Below are 22910 nucleotides of genomic sequence, written 5' to 3'. Positions count from 1 at the left end.
AGTTTAGAATTTTTCTAATTTTTTAAAATTATTATTTATATTTATTTTACGATTCAAGAAGAAAGATTTTATTGAAACTTACTCCGATATATCGACAGTTATACGATTGCTTCTTTCCTAATTTTTTTTCTTTCTTTCGTTATTTCCTTTTTCATGGAAGTTTATAACAGATAAAACTTGTTACTGTCGGTTTACGTGTATAACGGTGATGCACGTTATTCCTTGGTATCGTTCCGCGGACCTCTCAAAGTAAAAGCAGATCCTGTTCCTCTCCGGGAACGTGTAATATATTTTGGAGGAGGTACGCTGGAACTTGTAATATTAATAGAACTAGCAAGATTCAATTTTCTAGGTTAGATAAGTCGCAGTAAATGTGTCAAAGTTTCGGGCCAACTTTGCGGAAGTCAGAACGATTTTGAGGTTAGATTGAACGTTATGGGAAACGTCACAAATTTTCATGAAGTTTAAAAAGCTTTAGATGACCAAAAAATTATTAACCTTATGCAGGGATTTTATTGAAAAATTAAGAAGCCACCATCATATCGTAATTTTCTCATGGTTCCTTGCAAAATCACGGAAATCTAAAAACGTCCTGTCGAATTAAATTACATTGTACACTTTATAAGTCACCATCTTTCAGCACATCGAGATCACTGATGTTAACAACCTACACACGACGTAAATACCTTTGTCCCCTATAAATCTCAGCAATTACTCTGCAGAGAGTATCGTCAAACGAAGAAAGCAAGTTTTCCTCGCGGGCAGGGATTCCTCGAAACGCAGTCGTGTCACGGGATCGTTCAGCTCGCGTGTTTGCGGCAATTAGAGGAAGGTGTGACAGATACGAAGAGGTTTTACCGTGAAACGAGCATAGAGTCGACGTACACACACGCACACAACAAACACAGACAGGCGGGGGGCAAAGTATAGCCGGCCATAAATTATCGACCGATGCTTTGGAATTAATCGGATCCTAGAAATGGCCGACGAGACTCGATCGTGTGCATTCACTGTGAAGAGAAGGGACACCATAGAACCAGGCGGCGCGACCAATTAAACGGACAAAGACGTCCAAATAGGATGCTGGACCGTCATAGAAGTATATATTTACTTGTGATTGGACGCATCGAGTTCCCGCGGTGGTCAACCGTTGGCGCGCATGCGCCGGACGCGAAGTAACGAACGGCCGGTAGATCGCGCGATCGATAATGTCCTCATCCATTTCCATTCAGCGGTTCGCGTAACACCTCGGCCACGACGAAATTACTTAATTTGCGCGCTCGGTGTGTTGCCTCCGTACCCTCGGCTGTCTGCTGTGATCGTTAGTTAGTTAACTGGTGGGGGGATTGGGTGATCTACGGTCGTTTTAGATCCTCTTTACTGTCCCCGCGACGCGTTGAAATCGAATGGCTCGATTCTATCAGCGGTACCCGACAAAAAGCGAACGCATTTGATGGAGTACGGTTATGTAACGGTGCACGCTGGAGCAGTTTTGTTTTGGATGAAATTGTTTCGAGAGCGATATGTCGTAATGAGTTATTCTGGCGGGTGATCTACGGTCGTTTTAGATCCTCTTTACTGTCCCCGCGACGCGTTGAAATCGAATGGCTCGATTCTATCAGCGGTATCCGACAAAAAGCGAACGCATTTGATGGAGTACGGTTATGTAACGGTGCACGCTGGAGCAGTTTTGTTTTGGATGAAAAAGTATTGTTTGGGTGAGTCACCTAAGACTAGAACCTGAAATATCTTTAAAAAATGTTTCAGACAAAAATTGAATGGTGTCGAGAGAAATAATTTAACGTGATTAGTTTTTTTCATAGGTTGATATGTAGAACAGATATGAAGATCAAACTTGTTTTTTTTTTTTTTTAATGGAATCGTATATTTTTGTATATTTAGTTAAGTTGTCAAGGATAAATAACTTTTTTATTTAGTTTTCCCTATCCACCAGAGAGGTTAAGAAGTGAAATTTTGCTGACGCACTTAAAAGAAGCTGAAGTATTATAATTTTGAAATGGTGAATTGAATTGATTTCAGAATAATTCCATTTAATTTGGGAAAATTCTAATTCTATAGTCTAATATACTTAAACGTGAACCGTCTTCACCAGAGGGAATCCAATTTAAGACGCGAAGACAACAATGGGACTCGATTAACGGCCGGCGATACGAAGACGTCGAAACGAAGCAATCGATTCCGTTCGATAAGAGAGCAACATGTTTCACCTTCGAGATAAATCCGGATTAGCCCGATGAGGCAGTCGGAAGAGAAACGTTGAATCTCAAAGGGATAAGGTTACAGTAAATATAATGGTTTGCAGTTAACCGGTTTCACTCGTAAATTGTCATACCGAGGATGGTGAATTTATGCTGGCTAGCAATTTATGTAGATCCAACCACTCGAATATCCAGTTCAAAAGTATCGAGTTTACAAATAAATTGAACATCCAATCAGCCGCTAAACACGCCAACGTTCCACGTACACTGGGCGAAACATGTAAATTTCATTCAACCTCATTCAACTTAATTTCTCGTTAAACTTCATTTTTTTTTTTCTTTTTTATTTGTAACTATTGATATTTTGTCTGCTCTCTGGCTATTTTATTTTGTATACAAATGGATTCATACTTATGGGCATAAATAAACATTTAAAGACTGTGGTGAGAGGTAACATTGCAGAAGTTTCGCTTTATTCGATCAAACGAAGGCCATTGAGAATTTCTTGGGTAGGAACAGTTAAGGAAGTAAAAAATAGACGAGTTAGAAGATTGAATTTTCTTTGAAGTACGTGGAACCTCGAGGATCGTAAATCTGCCACTTCGTAGTTCAAGTTCGTACTTTGACCGCGGTGCTAGTTCAAGAAGTTTCCTGCTACAGTTCTGTGAAACGTCCAAGAGAACTCCACCGATAGGTTTTCAGAATTTAATAGATGAATTATATCAGGCATTGGTATATGAAATAAAAAAATTTGTCATTTTTTATGATTTTTTCTCAATCGTTACTATATTGAACTGCACTTTTCACGTATAATTTCCATGTCTCAAAATTTATAGCGAGACGGTTATGGTTAAATAGAAATTTTCACTTTATTTAGGTATTTATATCCTGAAAGACGATTGGTGCATTCTAACATTGTTCTATGACACAGTAAAATATTAATAATTATAATGACTCTGAATCTTTAATTTAACCTAACCTCAAATTCGTCCACTTCGAGAAACATCATTCTACAAGATCCTCCATATTGGAATTACTCTCGAATCGAAGTGGACACTGATCGATCCTTAATCAACTTCGCTCGGTATCGAGGAATAAAGGGAACAACGTGGTACGAAAAGAAGGAAGAGAAAAGTCGTGTTGAATCGTTAACTGAGCCGACGACAATGTCTGTGGCGTGGTTTGAAGCCACCATGGCAACAAATCACTCCTTATATAGTCGATCGGGCTTTCTGTACGCGTAAGATGAAAAGAAACGGTGCAAAAAATGAGCAACAGGGGCCGCGTGAAGGGGGAGAAGAAAAAGATGAAACGAGGAAAATAAAAGAGATGAGGAACACAACAGAGACGCAGGCAGAGAGATGGTGCTGCTGAAAGAGGTTGAGTGCGGCGAGTATTTGACGGCAGGGGGGCGAGCAGAGGGGATCGAGCCGTGAGGCCCCATGCGGCGCTGAATCACGCTCGGAACCTTTTTTCACTTTGTGATCCTTCAACGGTGCCCCCGTTGGAGGGCTCACCTTTTGTGAAGCTGTGGCGCCGTGATTTTTCATGGTCGCCGTCGAGGGAATAGTCGAAACACTCGCTCGACTTGTATTTCAGGCCCTTTCTTCCTATTTCTGCCGCGACAGCCTAACCTAACCTCCAATCGATTATTCTTGGCTATTTTTACACGGTTTTATCTCCGCTTCTGAGTGGATTCTCGGTATTCGAGACTCGTTATAAATTATATCGCTACTGAAAACTGGTATATACCTGATCGAAATGGTGAGAATTTTATTCGCTCGGTCGGAATCCGTGCAAAAATTCGTTCTTTATTAACCTGTTCAGGAACACTGACACATATGTCTATACATATTTAGTATTTTTAATATTATTGTTTTTTTGTAATACATGTGATAGAAAAATATGAAAATATAGTGAATAACTATTCATTACATAACCTAACCTAACAAGCAACACAAAGTCCATTTTGTTGAAAACAGAGAAGCTTCTGTAAAAAAAATATTCTACTCTTTCGATCCTTTTGTTCAAAAGGAGAATCATTCTTTATACCTGGTGATTTAATATGTAACATATCTACGATTGAACAATAGAAAATTAAAGGTAAAAAATGATTAACACGGTGTTTAAAATAAAGGAACGGAAGAACGCGTGAAAAATGGAGCGTGAAAGATTGGCGGAGGGGGAAGGTACGTAACAACAGTCCATCCGAAATACTGATCGATAAGAGCTGTCGATGTGTTATGTTCGGTTACAGCGTCACGATAAAAGAGAAGTGAGAGGTAGATAAAAAAGAGCGATAGCGGAAGAAGAAGAGAGAAAGGGCGTGTGTAAAATGAAGAATTACATCGGAATCAGACGATGGGTGTTCCGCCAATCAGTTGCTACTTGACAGGGAATGGGTGAATGCTATCGATGATCAGGGAAATGATTAATGACGTGGCGGTACTATAAACGCGGTAATCTGTACCGGCATCAAGACCGATTTACATTGTACCGTTTCTTGTTTCGAAGGTGTTACGTGTCTGGCCTACCACTGTGTGCCTCTCAAAACAGCCGTCTGCTGTCTCGAACTAACGACTTCAGGCGAGTGGATCTTCTGTTTCTCGAATAGAAAATCGTATTGAAGATTTATTTTCCTTTTCTTTTTCAGGAGAATAAAGAACATTTCGATTGTTGCATCGTACGTTTTAATTCGTTCAATTGTGCGTTACGTTAAAAGAATGAAATATTTTGGGTGTTCTTATAATTGAGTTTGAATTATTTAAGTTAGGTTAGGTTAAGTTTGTGATACAACCATTAGATTTCCTTGTTACAGTAACAAATCGATTGGATATTTATATTTCTTATTTTTTTTTTTTTAGGAGAAGAACGAATGTTAGGTTAGGTTATATACAATTTTTTTTTGTATATATGTATTTACAATTAATTTAATACTCGAATCATTCCAGAATACGCAAAAAAGAAAAAAACTAATTTATGCAAAATTCAAATTGTCACAATTTTCGATTTTTCACCCAAATACGGTTGTTCGTTGTCTATTTGAATTCGCGTTCGCTCTTTCACTCATCTCTCTTATTCGCCATGATAAATAAAATTGTAAAGGTATGCAAAATATGTAAATTGACTCGAAATGAACGTGGAAATTTTTCAAGAAAACGTGCTTCGAGGGAGCACTGTATGTAGTATTATAGTTGTCTCCGGTAAAAGCAGAACAAAGAGTGATAGTAAGATGATAGCGAGGTTTCGTGTTTCAGGCGGGCATGCTGCGTGGCGATCACGGAGAGTTCTGGTTGGAACCAGTCGTTGTGTCCCCGGAAGAAGAACAAGTCCGGCTGGAAGACGCCGGCGCCGACGGACGCGAACACCGGAACTCGTCGCTGGCCAGGCCGCATCTCGTGTTCCGTAGATCCGCCGAGCAGCCGCAGCTCGAAATCGGCGCCGCCGCTGCCCGCACCAGACGCCGACGTAAAAAGAAGAGAAAACTCGAGAGAAACTGTGGCACTCGCGGTGAGAACAACCCACCGATACCCTTCTCTTTTTCTTCTTCTTATTCTTCTTTTTACTCTACACCGCCTTCTCACTGTGCTTCTTATTTTTTCCTCTGCAATCTTTCTCAGTTGCTTTATTTTCTTTTCTTTTTTCCCTGCTTTTTGTTTGTTTCCTTTTGTTCATTTTACTACTGGTGACTATTGACTCCTTTTATTATGATAGTTTTTTTTAAACTTAGTTTCTTGTTTCTTCGTTTTCTTCATTTAAAAATTTTCTTATGTTTCAAATAGAATATTATGATATCATTATGAATGATACAGTATTTAACAACAATTCCTGGACTCTGAATTTAATGAGATTTATTGTGGTGAAATGGAAGACGATAAAGAGGAAGGTATGACACCTTTATAAATTGAAATTAAAAAAAAAATTTTTAAAAAATTTTGCAATTTGAGTGAAGAAACTTTTGTCGCATACTGTATAATAGTATTTGTTTTTCAAATAAAAACTTGTAACAGTTTTAAGAGCTAAGAAGAACGATTGAAAATTCCTGAACATGGTCTGTCTGACTATTTTTTCTTGTTCTACTTGCTTCTATGGATTGTTTGGACCGTGGCCGCTCAAGCAGCTGTTTTGAGAGCAAAAGTGCTCTTGTTTGCCCCGAGTAGAGCTGAGAGCAGTGGCCGGGGCAAATGACGTCAGCAGTCGTGAAATAAGTGGGGAACAATAGTAGTGGTGGGAGTGTAGGCTCGTAGGTAGGCATGTGTTGGTACGTTTGTGAGGCGTTTCGTATCATCGGTTACTTTTTTCAATACGTGCCTAGCTATTTTCAAAGCATAGTTCTCAATATTAGGCCAGGCGATCACTAATACATTCATACAGCTCCCCACCATAAGATCGTTGCTCAAGCAAGCGTAGTCTATTGCTCTAACATCGTTCCTATGCTTTCAATTTGTCTGACCACTTCACATAGAGCAACTTCGTGAGCGGTCCTGGTTTGGCCTGTGAGCAGAGAAATGTGAAAATAGTTGTTTTTAATTGAAATCATATTTATGGTTTAATATAGAGATAATGTTAGTTTAAAATAAGATTAGGGATAATGATAATTTAAAGTAAGATTAGGGTAAGGTATGGTAAAGATGTAGTTGAAAGACGGCTACTTAAGAACAGCTATTAGAAGTTAGAGGGCGAGGAATATTGCTTGTTCTTATGATAAATTTATGTTGTAAAAGTTGGTTTAAGTAGGGTTCATTATCGCCACGTTGTTTAGCGTGGAAGTTTGCTGGAAAAAATGTCGCTTTACCTTTAATAACGATAATAGTGGAAGACTGAAAAGATATTTTAGACAATTGAAATCTTCGTTAGCTTACAGTAACAACCAACCTATTACAACAAGATTCATTAGGATTCTGTAAATGTAGAAAACTTTGACTGTGATTTTACTATGATCTATATATTCACGTGATATTTCTTCACGTTTCCATGATATTTATAAAATATTCAATATTGAGAATATTTAAGATTTATGTTCGTATCATTTTTTTTGTCACTTTTGAAACACCCTGTATATCCACACACGAAATCTTCACGGCAAGCGACGAAACCACTCAGGAGCAACAGGTTCAAAGATAAATAAGTACTAAATAGGTCGAATCCCCAGTTACCCTTTTGACTCGTCCCGTTCTCTTCCCGTTTCGTTTCTTTTTTTTATTTTTTCGCCTAGGAATATTTATGCGTCTGAGGCTACAGGGTATAATTGGATACACGAGCTGTAAACATGTGGGCGTGTCAACGCTTCGAACGTTATCTTCTTATCGATGAAATTGTCCGAGATGGATACGACAAATATTGTTACTTCAGAAAAAATTAATTTTCTTTTGCTGTGGACACGTACACGACAGTGTTTAATTAAACTATATTATCTTCGAGTGTTTCTATCTTTGCTACTCCCGTATTACCACGAGATTCAGCTTGTTTACGAGCGCGCCATATTTTCAAATCGGGCGTGACGCCATTATTTCTGCTCATAACGAATTTTACCGTTCTAATTGCATTACGAGACATAGATGGCGTTAAATCATTGGAAATGGCAAAGGCGTAACCTGTTTGCCGGATTACAACAAACTTTCTGTCATTTTCAACGATTATCCCAATATTAGTTCGTGCGACAAGTTTCTGCGTAATGAATGTAAGTACGTAGGCTGGACATAGCAGCGGATTGAGACCTAGTTTATCGTACGCTGTGCAAACAGGATAATTTCATACCTGGATCGTTATAGCTGGAAGATTATCGTTTACACTGCCTTCCTTATTTTTTCTTTTCTTTAAACATTGACGGACAGTGAAATTATTACTATATCACTGATAGTTTCTTTTCTATAAATTATAACTTTTTGTATTGGTGTAGGTATTTTCCTCAAAATTTAACGTATCAAGAAATTCCTCTCTAAATAGGTTAAATCACAATTCTAATCAATAGACACGAATCAAACCCGCCTACAATTGTATCCAATCAGTGACCACTTTACCCTCTCCATTTTTCCTTCGTGAAAAGACAGCAAAATTAACCTGTGGCCAGTATGTCTATGTGAACCTGCTTCTGCTTGTCGATCGTAAATCAGTTTTAACAAATACCGAAGCCACGCCTTATTTCCTCCTTTATTTCCCTCTCTAATGTCCAACGGGACAGGTCGCTTCCGTTAATTACATCGATGTAAAGCACGACGTTGCGTGGACACTGGGAAAAAACCGCCGGCACCTCTCCTCCGCAGCGAGGAACTTGTAATTAATAGCGAACCAACCGAAGCAACGGACTGTTGGTAATAGCGAGGGGGAAAGGAGTGGGGTGGGATGCAGGGAACGACACCTACAGTGAGAACGGACCGACACCTTCTTTTTCTTCTGGAGCCTAGGTTCCCCTCTCTTCTCTTCTGGCCTTTACTTGTGGCGGCCTCCTCGTTCGCCAGCGGCGCGTATTACAAGTATTTACGCCTTCTACGCATATAATGTAATTGGTCGCGTCACGATAGGTAATGTGGGCGTGCCAGCGACATCTCGAAGCTCGTCCTTTTACCGGCGCGATGCATCTTTGAAACACTGCCCAGTGAAAAATCGCATTTCAATATTTATGAGCTTGTCACAGAAGCTTTCGATAAAATCTCATTGCCGCCGGTCATCTGTCCACCCTGTTCCGCCACTAATTATCTTAGAATTGAGTAGGTTAATACGTATGGAGTGTGAGGGTTAAGTGATTGAAAGGGAGGTGGGGGGACAGTTAAGTTATCACGTGACGACGAGTCAATAGTAGTTAGGTTGGGAGGGATAAGTGAATCAATGGGCAATTTGGTGTGATTTCTAGTGAAATTCGAGATGTTTGGAATTTATTCATCTGTGTAATCGTTTGTATTCGAAGGGAGGGAATATCCGTGGTAATTTGCAAGATGTAATATTTAAACAGTATACTTTACTAAAAACTGGAAATATTCAAATGCAAAAATTATTTCTACTTTAAGCCTAACCTACAAATGAATGTCTAATTTTGACTCGTCTTCAAAATTCCATTATAAAATACCATTAAGAATACAATTTGACGACGTAACGATCAATGTACAAACTCAGATTTGCTCCCTTATCAGTGAGATGGATCCACCATCGAGAATCAAGCGAACCGCTACGGTACATGTCCAAACTTTGATTGCTCGATTCCAAATTAACTAGGCGGATACACACACACACGTATCGTAGCGGCAATTGTGAGAGCGCCGCGAGTAGTCGAGAGCTGAAATTCGCAGTAAACCGGAATCGGCAGTCGAACTCCCCGGAGCAAAGTGTCCATGGGAGCGCGATTAATTCGACTAATTTGGACACGAATTTCGAAAGTGCTGATCCGCGGCCAGTGTTTGCCACGAATCCCAGGTCTGTGGAACCTATTAACCGAGTGACGAGGCCGCGTTTCAACGGATTAAACGATCCCTGCGAAGGAGAGTCGATGTATACTAACCTTCTCTTGGGCGAGAAAGATCGGGCTGTTTGATAGGTGGCAGTCAACGGGGATAATCCAATTCGCTGCAAACCCGTAATTAACCACAATGAATATCCATTTCGGCAAGCGGGACGATCTATCGGCGGAGACTCGAATGAAATCTTAATTGCATGCCTCTCTGCAATCGAGCAATCTGCATAAATTAAGGGGACCGTCTTACGTGCCTCGCGAGTGTACATCTTTTTCGAGATAGAGGCCGCCATGCCACTAGCCGATTCGTTAGATAGCGACGCGCGGCAATTTTGAACACGGGATTACATGCTCCGCTCGAAGATTGATGGGGCTCGCGTGAAAATTAAACATCCCTTTCGAGGTACGCGAAACTCGTTCTGCTGCTACTCATTATCGCCACTATTTTTAAGTACTTCTTTTTTGAATGATTAGTCTCGTAATTGTTATTATAGTAGGTTACAAAGCAGGTTAAGTACCTCGTTTTATGATGGTTTAATTATCTACTAACATATTGCCTCGTCTGCTAATTTCCCAGTTAACTGGAAATTAGTTCTGTGAATAACCTGAGATTTTTCAACCGAACAGTTTTTTAACACGTTGAAAAGCGATAGTTTCGTAAATGAGACATTCTATACAGAATAAAAAAAGACATTTAGTATCCACTTCTTAAATGTACAATGTATTCCCAGATAACCTATGTATACATATATGTCCCGTACGAACGATCGATTCAACCTAAAGCCAGAAATTAATCATGAAAACCGCATCAGTATGACCCCCGTACAGAAGTTGGAATTCCCCTCGTTAGAAACAAACGTTAACGCGTAAAGAGCATTTCCGTTGAGCCGGATCGAATTACAAATCGAACAGTAGGGGAACGGTAAACACGTGACACGGGGTATTGGGTTTCGCAGAGCCTAGACGGTTGACGGAGACGCGGCTCGAGTGGCAGACGCAGCCTGGTTTGGTCCAGGTTCAAGGACGCGGCCGAAGAAAACACTATCAGACGAAACGGTGGCAGCGTTCCAGGCGATCGATCAGTCGACCACGTCACGTCGAGGCTCTCGTTGTTGCTGACACGACGATGATGGCTTTTCATCAAGACGGCGACGTCGAGACGTATCTGCTGACCATCATGAACATGGTGTCCTCGCTGTACCTCGATCCGACCATCGGGAATTTCATCAACGTCGTCGTGGTCAGGATTATCCTCGTGGAAGAGGAGGACGCCGAAGTACGTGTAAATCGCTAGTAGTGATGTGCGTGTCGCGCCCGACGGATAGATGTCGGACTGATTCTCGTGGGACCGTGTTAACGAGTTCATTATTATACAGGGTGTTTGTCGTGTAAATTGTTGCATGGTATTTAGAGATAGCGGGAAAAATGATTACGTATACTTTTCTCAATGCAACGGGATACGAATGGTCGAAATTTTGCATAGATCTTCTTTGATGCAATAAAATCTAATAAAAATATTTTTCAAACACTTGAAATGAAAAATCATTTGTAACGTATAACATGTGATACTTTATGCGATACACATCCTGTATGAATTATTTGGTTCTAAAAAATTCGATTTTAGCTTCGCGTCGTATCTTGATTCTTGAAAATCGTTGGTAGGTTTTTAAAAATTTTCTTTTTCCTTTTTTTTGTAAGGAGAAGGTAGATGTAGTTATAAGAGAAGATCTTGGTCGCAAATTAAAGATTGTAAATGAATTTTTTTAGTTATATGTTCTAATAACTAAAATATTTTAACAAGGTGAATTTTCAACTAATGTGTAAACAATTTTAAATGAGAGTAAATAATGATAGTACAAATTTTCCTAATAGTATCCTACCAATATAATATAAAAAATATGTTTGAGATCACTTTATGTTCGGAAATTTCAAATGCCTCAATGTATAGTGCTACTAACGCCATCTAGCGCTTGGCGAAGGAATTAACGTGTGTAAACACGCTTCAAACTCAAGAAGTACAGTACGATACAAAATGATTATCATAGTAAATATGTTTTCTACAATATTATATACATTCTTGCATTTAGAATTGTTAGACAAAATTCCCACTTGAAAAAATAACCTTAAGTGACGAATATCTTTAACTAATCTACATTTCTACCACCGGAAACATTTAAAACAATAACACTGTTCGAAAAATGAACTATTACACGTCAATAATATTAAAAATTCAAACTGTTTGTAAAACGAATCATCACGAACAAAGTTTAAATCCGGTCTACAGTGTATGGTACATTCGAATCGAAGCCGACGGTGGTCGTAAAGCGAGCGTGGTTTGAGCATCGGAAACGGAACGGGCAGCGGAAAATGCGCGCATTTCTATTCAACGTGTTGGCGAAACCGCCGGCAACTAACGTCTGTTTTCAGCAAGGGCTGGACATCACTGTGAACGCAGACAGGACGCTGTACAATTTCTGCAAATGGCAACAGAAACTGAACCCGGTGGATGACTCGCATCCGAATCACCACGACGTGGCGATCCTGGTGACGAGGGAGGACATTTGCTCGAGGGCGAACACGCCATGCAGCACTTTGGGAGTGGCCCACGTTGCCGGTATGTGCCAGCCAGACCGCAGCTGTAGTGTCAACGAGGACAATGGGATCACGCTCGCGCACACCATTACCCACGAATTGGGACACAAGTGAGCGAAAAGTTTTGAAAGAAAAAAGTCGAACGATCGAACGCCAATCGTACTTCATGAATGAATTTGCAGTCTACTTTAATTTATGGAGTAACGGATTTGGATATTTACTTCAAAAATTAACAGGACTTCACCAAACATAACCTCTTTGTATTTTGTTTAATGGGAAATGAGTTGAAATACTTTTAACAGTAGATACGATCAAATAAAAATGTCAAAATAATGTAAATGACTGATTAGCAATGTAGAGTGGAATGTGTGTATTATTTAACTTTTATTTTTAATAATACAAACTTCCAATGACTATTTTTATCATAAAATAATGGATAGTTTAGTTACTCGTTTAAAAGGCAATGAAAACTATTTTGAGTAAGAAAAACAATTAATACTTGGGTTTCATAACCTAAAAAGAGAAAATAATTCGCAGTGTTTGATGTTCAAGAACAGGCCATCCCTAAAATAGTCGAGGAATTTCACAGAGAGAAAGTAACGGTCTGGAGGAGGTGAATTATCTCCGCGAGACTCCAGTTTTATCCCTGTAATCCACAGAAATTTATCGTCTCTTTTTTATTGGATCCTTAGAAGCACACTTAGCTCGCGGCCGTCGGCTTCTTTGCCTCACGGCAATTACCCCAACACACATTTCATATTTCTCCACGACTGAGTATCCTCGAGTTGGCTAGCTTCTTACCATCCTGTGGTACGACTTATTGTGTTTGGATTTATCGTTGTTAAGCGTTCTTTCACCACCGTTGGTTAGTGGCACTGAGCTTAAGCATGCCGAACTCGAGTTTAATTTTGACCCTAATTGTCTTCATTTATCGAATTGAACAGTATTAAATATAAGTTCTATAGAGTATCTTATATAACTGTATCACTTGAGATACATATATTTCTTCTATTTGTTACGTGTATTTAAAGGTATATTTTTTAAGCAATGAAACTCTGATTTTATGTGAAAAAAGGGAGGTCAGGTTAGGTTCTTGACTACACATAATAGAATATAATTTTTTTAATGAAGCAAAGTTTAACCTAACCTTGACACAAATAACCGCTAAAACAACAAAAAAAGAAATGAATTAAATTCTCTATTTAATAAAAGACACTTATCGTTAATAAATACTTTTCATCAACTCATACAATTATGCAAACTCAGTAGTGTAGTTTATTTACCACTCAAATCAGGAGTGCTCATTCATTTCACACAAAAATTGTGGAAAACGAGACAAGGAAAAATTTAATTCAGCCATTGCGTGGCACGCTTGGTCAGTAGAGCAAACATTCGGTAGCTCGTGGCCGTCATTAACCGATTCGTTTTTATTAGACGATAATGCGGCCTCGTTATCACGTTTACCGCGTATTTGGCTGCAATCGTATCACCGACGAGCACGTGCGAATTCGCGTCCCTTCCTTTCCTGACCGTTCCAATTGTCAAAGTGATTCACGGCTGTAGCTCGATTTCGATTGCAGCTTCGGTATGTACCACGACACGGAGAAGATCGGCTGTAGCAAGAGAGATGGCGACACTCTACACGTAATGACGCCGACATTTGAGGTAGACACCATTGGCGTAGCATGGTCTAGATGCTCAAGAAGGGACATCACAAATTTCTTAGAGTAAGATATACGTATTTGACAAGCGTAGTAATTAATTTTTTTTTTAAAAGATGAAAAAAGCTAGTCTTCCTTACAGTGTGTTTTTAAGAATATTAATTTTTAGCGATTACTTGAAGTGGAAATTGAGATTCCTTTTATTAAAAATACTGTCTTTTTTTACGAATAAAATATATTTTTGAAAAATGGATTTATGATGTTAAATACTTAGGTATACCTATGTAGTCTCTTAACTGCGGCTTGGACGTTTTTAGTTCTTTTCTTTGATATAACTGGGGAATGAATTGAATGACTTAATTGCCGAGCGTTTAAAGGCTGTAATTACAAGTGATTATAAGGCTGACGATTCTGTCTGGGACTGTATCAGTTCTTTTTTTCTCGATGTTAATTACTCGAGAAGACTTTATATCCGAGATAAGATTTTTATGTTTGTTTAAAATGCCGTTAAGATACGATAAGAAATATAACATTAATTCTTAAAAAAATGTTAATATCTTTATACATCTCGAACGTGGTTGCACTTGATAACTCAATTATCGTCATACAGTCATTTCTACTGCAGTATATTATAAATGTGTATTCCATAAATTTTCATTCGACATTTACGATTTCGTAAAGTAATTAAAATAACGTACTTATTTGCCGCCATTTAATTGACACATTTCTCACAAAGTTGTATTTTTAGGTTAGGCTAGTTTAGATTCTTTTCACATTATAAAAACAATATTGAAACAAATAATTGCTACTTTTATCGTAGCATTTAATAACGATATAGAAAAAAGGAATTTTCAACAAGAATTTTTTTTATACAGCCAGGGAAAAGGTGAATGTTTGGAGGACGAGCCAGCACACAACGATTATGCGTATCCAGACTTGCCACCTGGCGCGATGTACAACGCTGAACACCAGTGCAGGCTTCAGTTCGGCGTCAGGGAGGCTTCCGTTTGCTCTCCTCTGCAGGAGGTGATGAGAAAAAAGAAGTAAATCGAACACGGGACAATTTTAGACCGGTGAATAAAGAATTCTGTAATTTTGTATTCAGATCTGCTCTAAATTATGGTGCATCGTCGACGGCACTTGCACCACCATGCTTCATCCGGCTGCACCGGGGACACACTGTGGTAAACACATGGTACGAAAATGTCAGATTACAAAAACCAAGTAGCAGATTAAACTAAAATCTGGACTAAGAAAAAAATGAACATAAATAAAAAGGTTATGCTAAAGTGTACCAACATTCGCCATATTCAATTTCCAATAGTCTAAGGTTAAACACACACTTCTTTTTTATTTATTTAATTATGGGTATAAACCTTTTATAGTATTACAATTCAGAAGAAAGAAAGAAAGAAAGAAGAAGCTAAGGAAAGTAGGAAGAGAAAAAAAAATAGGATGCATCTAAATAGATATTTGATTATTTTCAATTAAAAATGAATACAATTAGAGTTAAAGAAAAAGGAAGAAGTAGAATTAGAATTAAACAAATAACCAGAACAGATCAGCCGTGAATGTAGCGGCGCTAATGTTCAACAATACTTATAATGTTATCATAGTGGTGTCAGAATCAGGAGTGCGTGCCAATAGTAGACAGGCCGCGTCAGATAGATGGTGGTTGGGGTGAGTGGGGCTCTTGGAGCGAGTGCTCGAGGACTTGCGGCGCAGGCGTCTCGATCGTCGAGCGGAAATGTGACCATCCAGAGCCAGCTCACGACGGCAAGTTTTGCATCGGCGAGAGGCGTCGATACAAAATCTGCAACACTGAACCGTGCCCCGAGGGCACGTCCAGCTTTAGAGCGATTCAATGTAGCAATTACGATGGCAAGGAGTATAAAGGGAAGAATTACACATGGCTGCCGTATTTTGATCAGAGTACGTTTTAATCCTTTTGTATTTTTTTTTGGTAGTGGAATGTTTAATGGTAATGGAAATCGTGCAGAGTAAATTATATTAAATTGTAGAGTTAACAGAGGAAGTTGAGTTTTTACTCGTCATTTATATAACCAATATTTAGGACGTAATAAATTTATGTGCAGAGGGATTCTGTAACTTCTATCACATGAAATATGAATTAAAATAACAGGAATAAGACAGCTGGTTAAAATATTTTATTTATTCTAAATGATAAATACAGGAATAAACACAATTAACTAAGAGTAATAATTGAAATTGTGATGTGATTATTTGTGTGTCAAAAAAAAAATTAGCATACATTATCTTTCTACTAATTTACTACTACAAGTTCACATGTCAATTTCTTTTTATCTTTCTGTGAGAAAACTTTAATTGTACACACATTAGAAGTCAAAATATGACATGTGTATAATAATTACTAAATTCATAAGATAAAAGTAATTCCCCCTCCTATTAAATTTTATGTAACTAGATTAGGTTAGATTTTCCAACTTGTTACGTTATCATTTAAAGTTGAATTACTTTCTGTGCTAATAATTCACAATAGTATCCCGTATTCCATAGAAGTTTAATCTGTCGAATATTAACGAATGTTATCTTTAATTGAAGCGGAGCCTTGTGAATTATACTGCACCGATACAGAGGAGAGCGTAATCGTTCCATGGGGTGAAGCAGCTCTAGATGGCACACCTTGTAACGTTGGCACCAGGGACATGTGTATTGCTGGAATCTGTCGAGTTAGTTTTCATCTTTCATGATAATAAAAAATATTTCATTTAAAAAATTTTAAATACATTCGAATTTTTCCATTTAATATCACAGAAAGTTGGATGTGATTGGGCAGTAGATTCAGATGCCACAGAAGATCGTTGCGGAATCTGCCACGGAGATGGAACTCAATGCGAAACAACTGGAGGAGTTTATGAAAAGAATGATGGTCCAGGTTATAAAGAAGTCATCGTCGTCCCCATTGGATCAAGAAATATAAAAATCGAAGAGATTGGTAACAGCAAAAATTATATTGGCATAGGAGTGCCGAATTCTGACAAGTACTTCCTTAATGGAAAGCGGTAAATAATAATTGAAAGATAAAATAAAAAGTTTAAAATAATTATAAGTAAAAGATACAAGATTTAGAGGAAAGTAAACGAGGAAACTATGATTTTTATTGCAATTGGACAGGCAGATCACTTTAGCAGGGGAATACGAAGTCGCCGGAACTCCAGCCCTTTATGAACGTGATCGTGACAGAGAAAAGGTCAGAATTCCAGGCCCTATCAGAGAGGACATCGCTGTCTACGTACGTATTCAACATTAACTAACTCTAATCACACTCTTTAACGTTTTCTTTCAACTCTACCTGGCTCGAAAGTTATAGCCGATTAAACATGTAAAAAGAAGCATTGCGAAACTGTTGAAATTCTTAAAAAATCAGGTTTACATCCAAATGATATTAAAAAAAATGACTAGATATGTTCGTCTCATTGATTAAAATATTTTTGATTTTTTAGTTTCTTACATTCTATTCAATAGAATAAAAGAAATCAACGTTAAACTGTAAGTAATCTTTTTGCATGCTTATTCAGCTATATCCAACAGGGTGTTTCACCTAAAATGGGTAATCATCACTATTGAAGAAGATATTTTTAAGTGGCCTGTTTAGGTGAGACACTCTGCATATTTACATGAAATTACGTAAATATTCTACGCGCACACGATTCTCTAGCTACTTTCTCCTCATTCTCAATAATCGTTGTCCCATCACTTCAGTTGATTTCCAGAGGGCACTATCGGAATTTCGGGTTACGTTACGAATACACCGTGCCGAAGAAGGAGCCTGATCGTGCACCAGAGTACTCATGGGTATTTTCCGACTGGTCGCTGTGCACGGCCACTTGCGGCGGTGGCACACAGACCTCGAAAGCACTCTGCAACGAAAAGAAGAGCGGGGTCGTCGAGGACCACTTTTGCGAGGGCATCGAGAAGCCGGAATCGATTTTGCGGGAATGCAATTTGAATCCGTGCCCAGCCAGGTAAAACGCAAACTCGAGTACTGTCAGCCAGTCCTCTCCTCTCTCGATGGAATGGCGAAAAATCGGATTAAACCGCTTCTCGATCGCGACTCGTAAGAGCCTGGATACACATAATAAATTTTATTTACCGTTCAGACTCATATAGCGACCTGTTCCTAGTAGCGTAATCGAGTGCACTTTCATTCGATGACCCATTGGTTGGTTTATTGGCCAAATACATAAGTAATTTTGCCTCTCTTGATCCTTTTTTATGGAACCTTTTTAATGATGGATTTCAGTAAATTTTTTTTTTTTTTTTAAATGTTACTGTTCATGACCCGTATTTTTAGTCTTTACAATCAATGAAGTTTTTCTTCCATTTCGTTTCGGCAGTTTTATTTATAAGTTATATTTTGTAGAGTATCGTAATACTTCTATTCATTTCCATAAGTAAGACTAAAATTGTAAGCAACAAATTATTGTGCCAAAATTAGATGGTGGATCGGTCCATGGCAAATGTGTCCAGTAACCTGTGGTGAAGGCGCTCTTCGAAAACGATCTGTGATGTGTGTCTCCTCGGGAGTGGGCCCAGACAGATCAGATCTCGCTCTACCTGACAAAGACTGTAACAGGGACGTGAGACCTGAAGAAGTCAGTCCATGCCCTAATTTACCCCCTTGTGGATCAACTGAACCACCATTAATTGTCTATGCAGACAACAAAGATGCCTCTTTCTATAACGTGAGCTCAAATGACCAAGACGGTATCACGATCGTCGACGGTTTGACGACTGAGGAGCCGGAGATTCTCGAGTTTGATAATGTTGTCGACGAAAATCCAGATAATTCTATGTATAATACTAAATCAAAGTGGATCGTGTCGAAATGGAATCATTGCACCAATGGAAAGAGGAGTAGGAGGGTGACTTGTTCAGTACTAGGAGATTGCAATCCAGAGAACAAGCCAGCTACCATTGAAATTTGTCAGGGTGGGAGATGGGTCACTGGTGAGTTGCTCATTATTATTATTATATAGAATATAATATGAAAATATTTACATATTTTACTGTAGTTTGCTAGAGTGCAACCTACATTAGAATATAGACCATCATTCTTATTTGTATACTTCAGTTATCCATTATGCGAGTAAGGTTAGGTTTAACCTTCATTTTGTAAATTATTGACTATCAAATATGAATGCATTAATTCAGTTAGGTTAAGTGTGTTCATTATTAATTCATATCCATTAATTTGCATCCAGAAAGTTCAAACAATTGCAACCATTGTATGCAAATTAAAAATGTTTTAATAATAAAAAACTTCATAAAAATTCTAATTCTTCAACATAGTTATACGTTTATTATTTCGTTTTATTATACGTTTGCTATTTCGTGTTAAAAAAATGTCACTGTAAAATTACTTTCTATTACTATCCCATATTACTACACTAAAAGCACCATCGCTACTTGATACTTTTCTAACCTATACACGACACTTTTCTAATAATTTGCGGTACTCAGGCGGTTAAATTTAATATAAAACTAAAAAAACAATACGTAGTCACGGTCGTAACTGTTCCCACGGTCTGTCCTTTAGACCGTTACTCAGTAAAACAATATTTGAACTTATCCGTAGCTCTAACCATTTACATTCGAAAGGTTGGTCAACAACCACAGACACAAAATGGCAGTGTTCAAGCCTAAAACATCGATGTTTATGTACATGCTTACAGGAAGATGGGGATCCTGCAATGCGAGCTGCCTGGCAAGGGTTGGCATTAAGCGCAGGGAAGTCGAGTGTCGTGACCGTGTAACGGAATTGCTGTCCGACGATTGCAACCCCGAGAGAAGGCCAATCGATACCAGACGTTGTTATCATAGGCGGCAGTGTGCGAACGATAAATCCGGTAATTGCCTACGCCAGAGGGGATCGGTCATTAAGGGATACCCGCGGCTAACCTAAACCCATACATGGGAACCACTTCGTTTTCCTTCTCTTTTTATTCTTCTTCCTTTTAACGCGTATCTAGAAAGCGATAGTTTTTCATGGATCGTTAATCACGCCACGTTCTATGCACTGAATTATAACATCCTTCCAGTGAACACTTTACGATATTCCCTTCAGACTCTAGATGTGAATGGTACATTGGATACATGTGTAAGAAAATGTGTGATAACGCTTACCAACTACTTGCAATAATAAGGACGTAATGTTACTTATAAACACAGAGTGTCTAGTAATGAGTGCTATTACGTACAAAAAAGAATCGAAAATTTTATATTTATCAACATTATAAAAGTAATCTTACCATTTGTTACGCGGCATCCTGTATATTTAATTTTCAGAAATATTTCTTTCTTTTACCTTTTTAGACAGTGTGATTTTGATCTTGATTCAAAAATTAACATTTTATTATTCACTTGGATAAAAGATCTCTTACAATAATACGGAAGTGAACTCTGTCCTATAATAAGACGTAAAAAAATTCCCCGTTCTCAGTGATAAGAAAACTGCCAGTAGTACCAACATTGAAATTTCAAAATTACTTTCTATTCTAAGAGAAACGGAGTAATTAGAAAATTTTAATTACATTTTTTTTTATATATGCCTTTCTAGAAAAGGAAAAACATTTATCTTATGAAACACTGTATAGAGTATCGCACAGCATACGTTTGTTCCAGAATGCAAGGATACTATAGTACCAGCCTCAATGTGTGCGACATATAGACGCATGTGCGACGTATCATCGATCGTACAGGAGAAATGTTGCGCAACATGCTTCAAGAAACGAAGACATGGTCATCACAACAGAAGGCACATTTTCAATCATTGAGTAAACGGAACAGTGACACCTGGATTAATCAACTTCCGTTTTTTCGTCGCGTGGATACTTCTGTGAAACAGGATCCGTCCTTGCTTGTACTTCCTTCACGAATAAATTTTTTTGTAAGATTACGCGAAAATATTTCGAATACAGCAGATTTAAACAAAATGACGAAAAGCTATAAAATATGGAAATTTTCGTTTTATACTTATTTTAGACAAATTAAATAGAAAGACAGCAAAAAAAATTGTCAACTAGCATTCCGGTGTAAATGATATTATATTTTACTTTGACATTTTGAATAATATTCTGTAAATTTCAATTACCACACTATCACGCGATTTTCGGATACGTAAATTAGTTGTGTAGTTAGTAGACTTAACGGTGCAAATATAAAAATTAATAAAATTCGCAAAATGTGCAAATATACGTGTTGTACAGAGACTCGATATATTTTTTAATTACATAATTTAAAAATGCGAATTTGTATGTACCTATTGTTATAGATCTTATATTTTATTACTCTGCTATTGATGCTTCTAGCATGACAATGTTCAGTAGCATAATTTTGTTAAGTTTTGTTTCACTAATTTTCCATCTGCACGTACTGATTATAATCATTCGTTACAGGGTAAAAACTAAATATAATTTTTGCAGTTATGTCTCTTAAATATTTAATTTAATTTAAGTATTTATGATATACATTTAAGTAATATGTACTTGAAATACATTTCTAAATATCTTTATTTAATTTGATACAATTTAAGTGTATATGTTCATCTATAATATTTATTTACTTTACAAATTTTCAAATGCAGCTGTAAAATTCTATTCTTCCTTATGTCGCGCATTGTAGTTCTTTACATTAAGCACAACATAGATAGGAACTGTCATTATTCCTATATAGAAAACAACACCAAGTGCCATTTTTTCCTGCAATGATAAAAGAGACATTATTGTCATTAAAATACTTAGATATTTTTGATTTATTTAATCTATAATTTCAATATTTTTGACAATTATACATCTTTACATGAACTTTATACTAATAATATTATCTATACTTAATAGATTGATAAAAATTTAAAATGTACATAACCAATAATGATTAAACAAATCAATATATCTACAATTTCATGTAAACATTTTGAATATATACATAACCCTTTTTTTTATCACTGAAATATGATAAATTTGAAATTAAACTGTAATTCTTTTATACAAATTCCCTTTTTTCAAAATGACTGAGTTTTGTTTAAAAATTAAGCAAATGCAATTTAACCTTTTTTACGTAATAAAATAAGGTTAAACTCTGGTTGTACATAATTAACGTTATACATGAAACCACACATTTTTACGGCAAACGAACTATCTAATTCAAAATAATGTACCATAAAATTGAATTCAAATGACCACTTTATTATGTAATTGCGTTCAATAAAACTAGCACTTACAAGAAATGATACTCGAACTCTTGGAGGTGTGACGAGAAATGTTCTACGTTGATTTTCAGTTAATTTCAGTAACTGTGGCGTTCGCCTAGCTATTTTCTGAATTGCGAACATGTTTTTACGTTTCACAAAATCTGAACCGTACGACAAACGTAATCAAACGGATATGGTTTCAATATGAGTGCAGATTATACTCTCCGGTCACAATGAATATAGAAAGGAAAATCTAGGATATTTTAGGAGAAGTTTTAATAACATGTTATATAACTTAATAGAAGATATTTACCTTATAGTACAATATTAAGTAAAATAGAATTAATAAATAAATGTATAGTTACGTATTTAACGTCGAATCATAAAATTAATTGGAAATAAGATCTCTATAAAATCTAGGGAAATGACGTTGTAGTCAACATAAATATCTAGATATATGTATATACGTAATGCTTATAAAAATCACAGACCCTTAAGGTTTTTGAAATATAATACAGCATTTATGTTTTAATTTTGTAATGCAATAAAAATGTTATGAACTTTTAAACGTTTATTTCATTTTTTTCTGACAGAATCAGAATATGCAAAAGTAGTAAAAGATAATGTGTAAACTCATTATTAAATTAAAGAACATTTTATAATATATTCTTTCCTTATAACCATTTTTTGGTTTCATTAGTTCAAAGTAGAATTTTAAATAAATATTTTATACAAGTCATTAAATTCAAATGAGGTAATGA

The 22910-nt window shown here is 37.1% G+C and overlaps 2 protein-coding genes across 2 annotated transcripts in view; one reads left to right on the top strand and one right to left on the bottom strand.

Annotated features, from left to right (window-relative positions):
• The window catches only part of LOC108571589 (A disintegrin and metalloproteinase with thrombospondin motifs 7-like), a 59144-nt gene extending 38410 nt beyond the window's left edge, over positions 1–20734 (top strand). The window contains exons 3-16 of the mRNA XM_017933663.1: positions 5477–5729; positions 10620–10939; positions 12091–12365; positions 13836–13982; positions 14792–14942; positions 15022–15111; positions 15533–15848; positions 16500–16627; positions 16713–16960; positions 17073–17190; positions 17661–17923; positions 18397–18908; positions 19634–19807; positions 20583–20734. Coding sequence (XP_017789152.1) covers positions 5477–5729; positions 10620–10939; positions 12091–12365; positions 13836–13982; positions 14792–14942; positions 15022–15111; positions 15533–15848; positions 16500–16627; positions 16713–16960; positions 17073–17190; positions 17661–17923; positions 18397–18908; positions 19634–19807; positions 20583–20734 — 3147 coding nt within the window. The remainder of the gene's footprint in view (positions 1–5476; positions 5730–10619; positions 10940–12090; positions 12366–13835; positions 13983–14791; positions 14943–15021; positions 15112–15532; positions 15849–16499; positions 16628–16712; positions 16961–17072; positions 17191–17660; positions 17924–18396; positions 18909–19633; positions 19808–20582) is intronic.
• Positions 20735–21499: 765 nt separating this feature from the next.
• LOC108571619 lies at positions 21500–22381 on the bottom strand. The gene is made up of 2 exons (XM_017933697.1): positions 22180–22381; positions 21500–21658 (listed from the first exon to the last, which is right to left on the bottom strand). Exons 1-2 carry the CDS (start codon positions 22288–22290, stop codon positions 21554–21556), a joined length of 216 nt encoding a protein of 71 aa, XP_017789186.1. The 5' UTR covers positions 22291–22381; the 3' UTR covers positions 21500–21553.
• Positions 22382–22910: the final 529 nt, after the last annotated feature.

The sequence above is a fragment of the Habropoda laboriosa genome, unplaced genomic scaffold (genome assembly GCF_001263275.1).
Source record: "Habropoda laboriosa isolate 0110345459 unplaced genomic scaffold, ASM126327v1 scaffold40, whole genome shotgun sequence".
Classification (NCBI taxonomy): Eukaryota; Metazoa; Arthropoda; class Insecta; order Hymenoptera; family Apidae; genus Habropoda; species Habropoda laboriosa.
The sequence above is the reverse complement of the archived record's forward strand: the minus strand, read 5'-3'. Positions and strand labels throughout refer to the sequence as shown.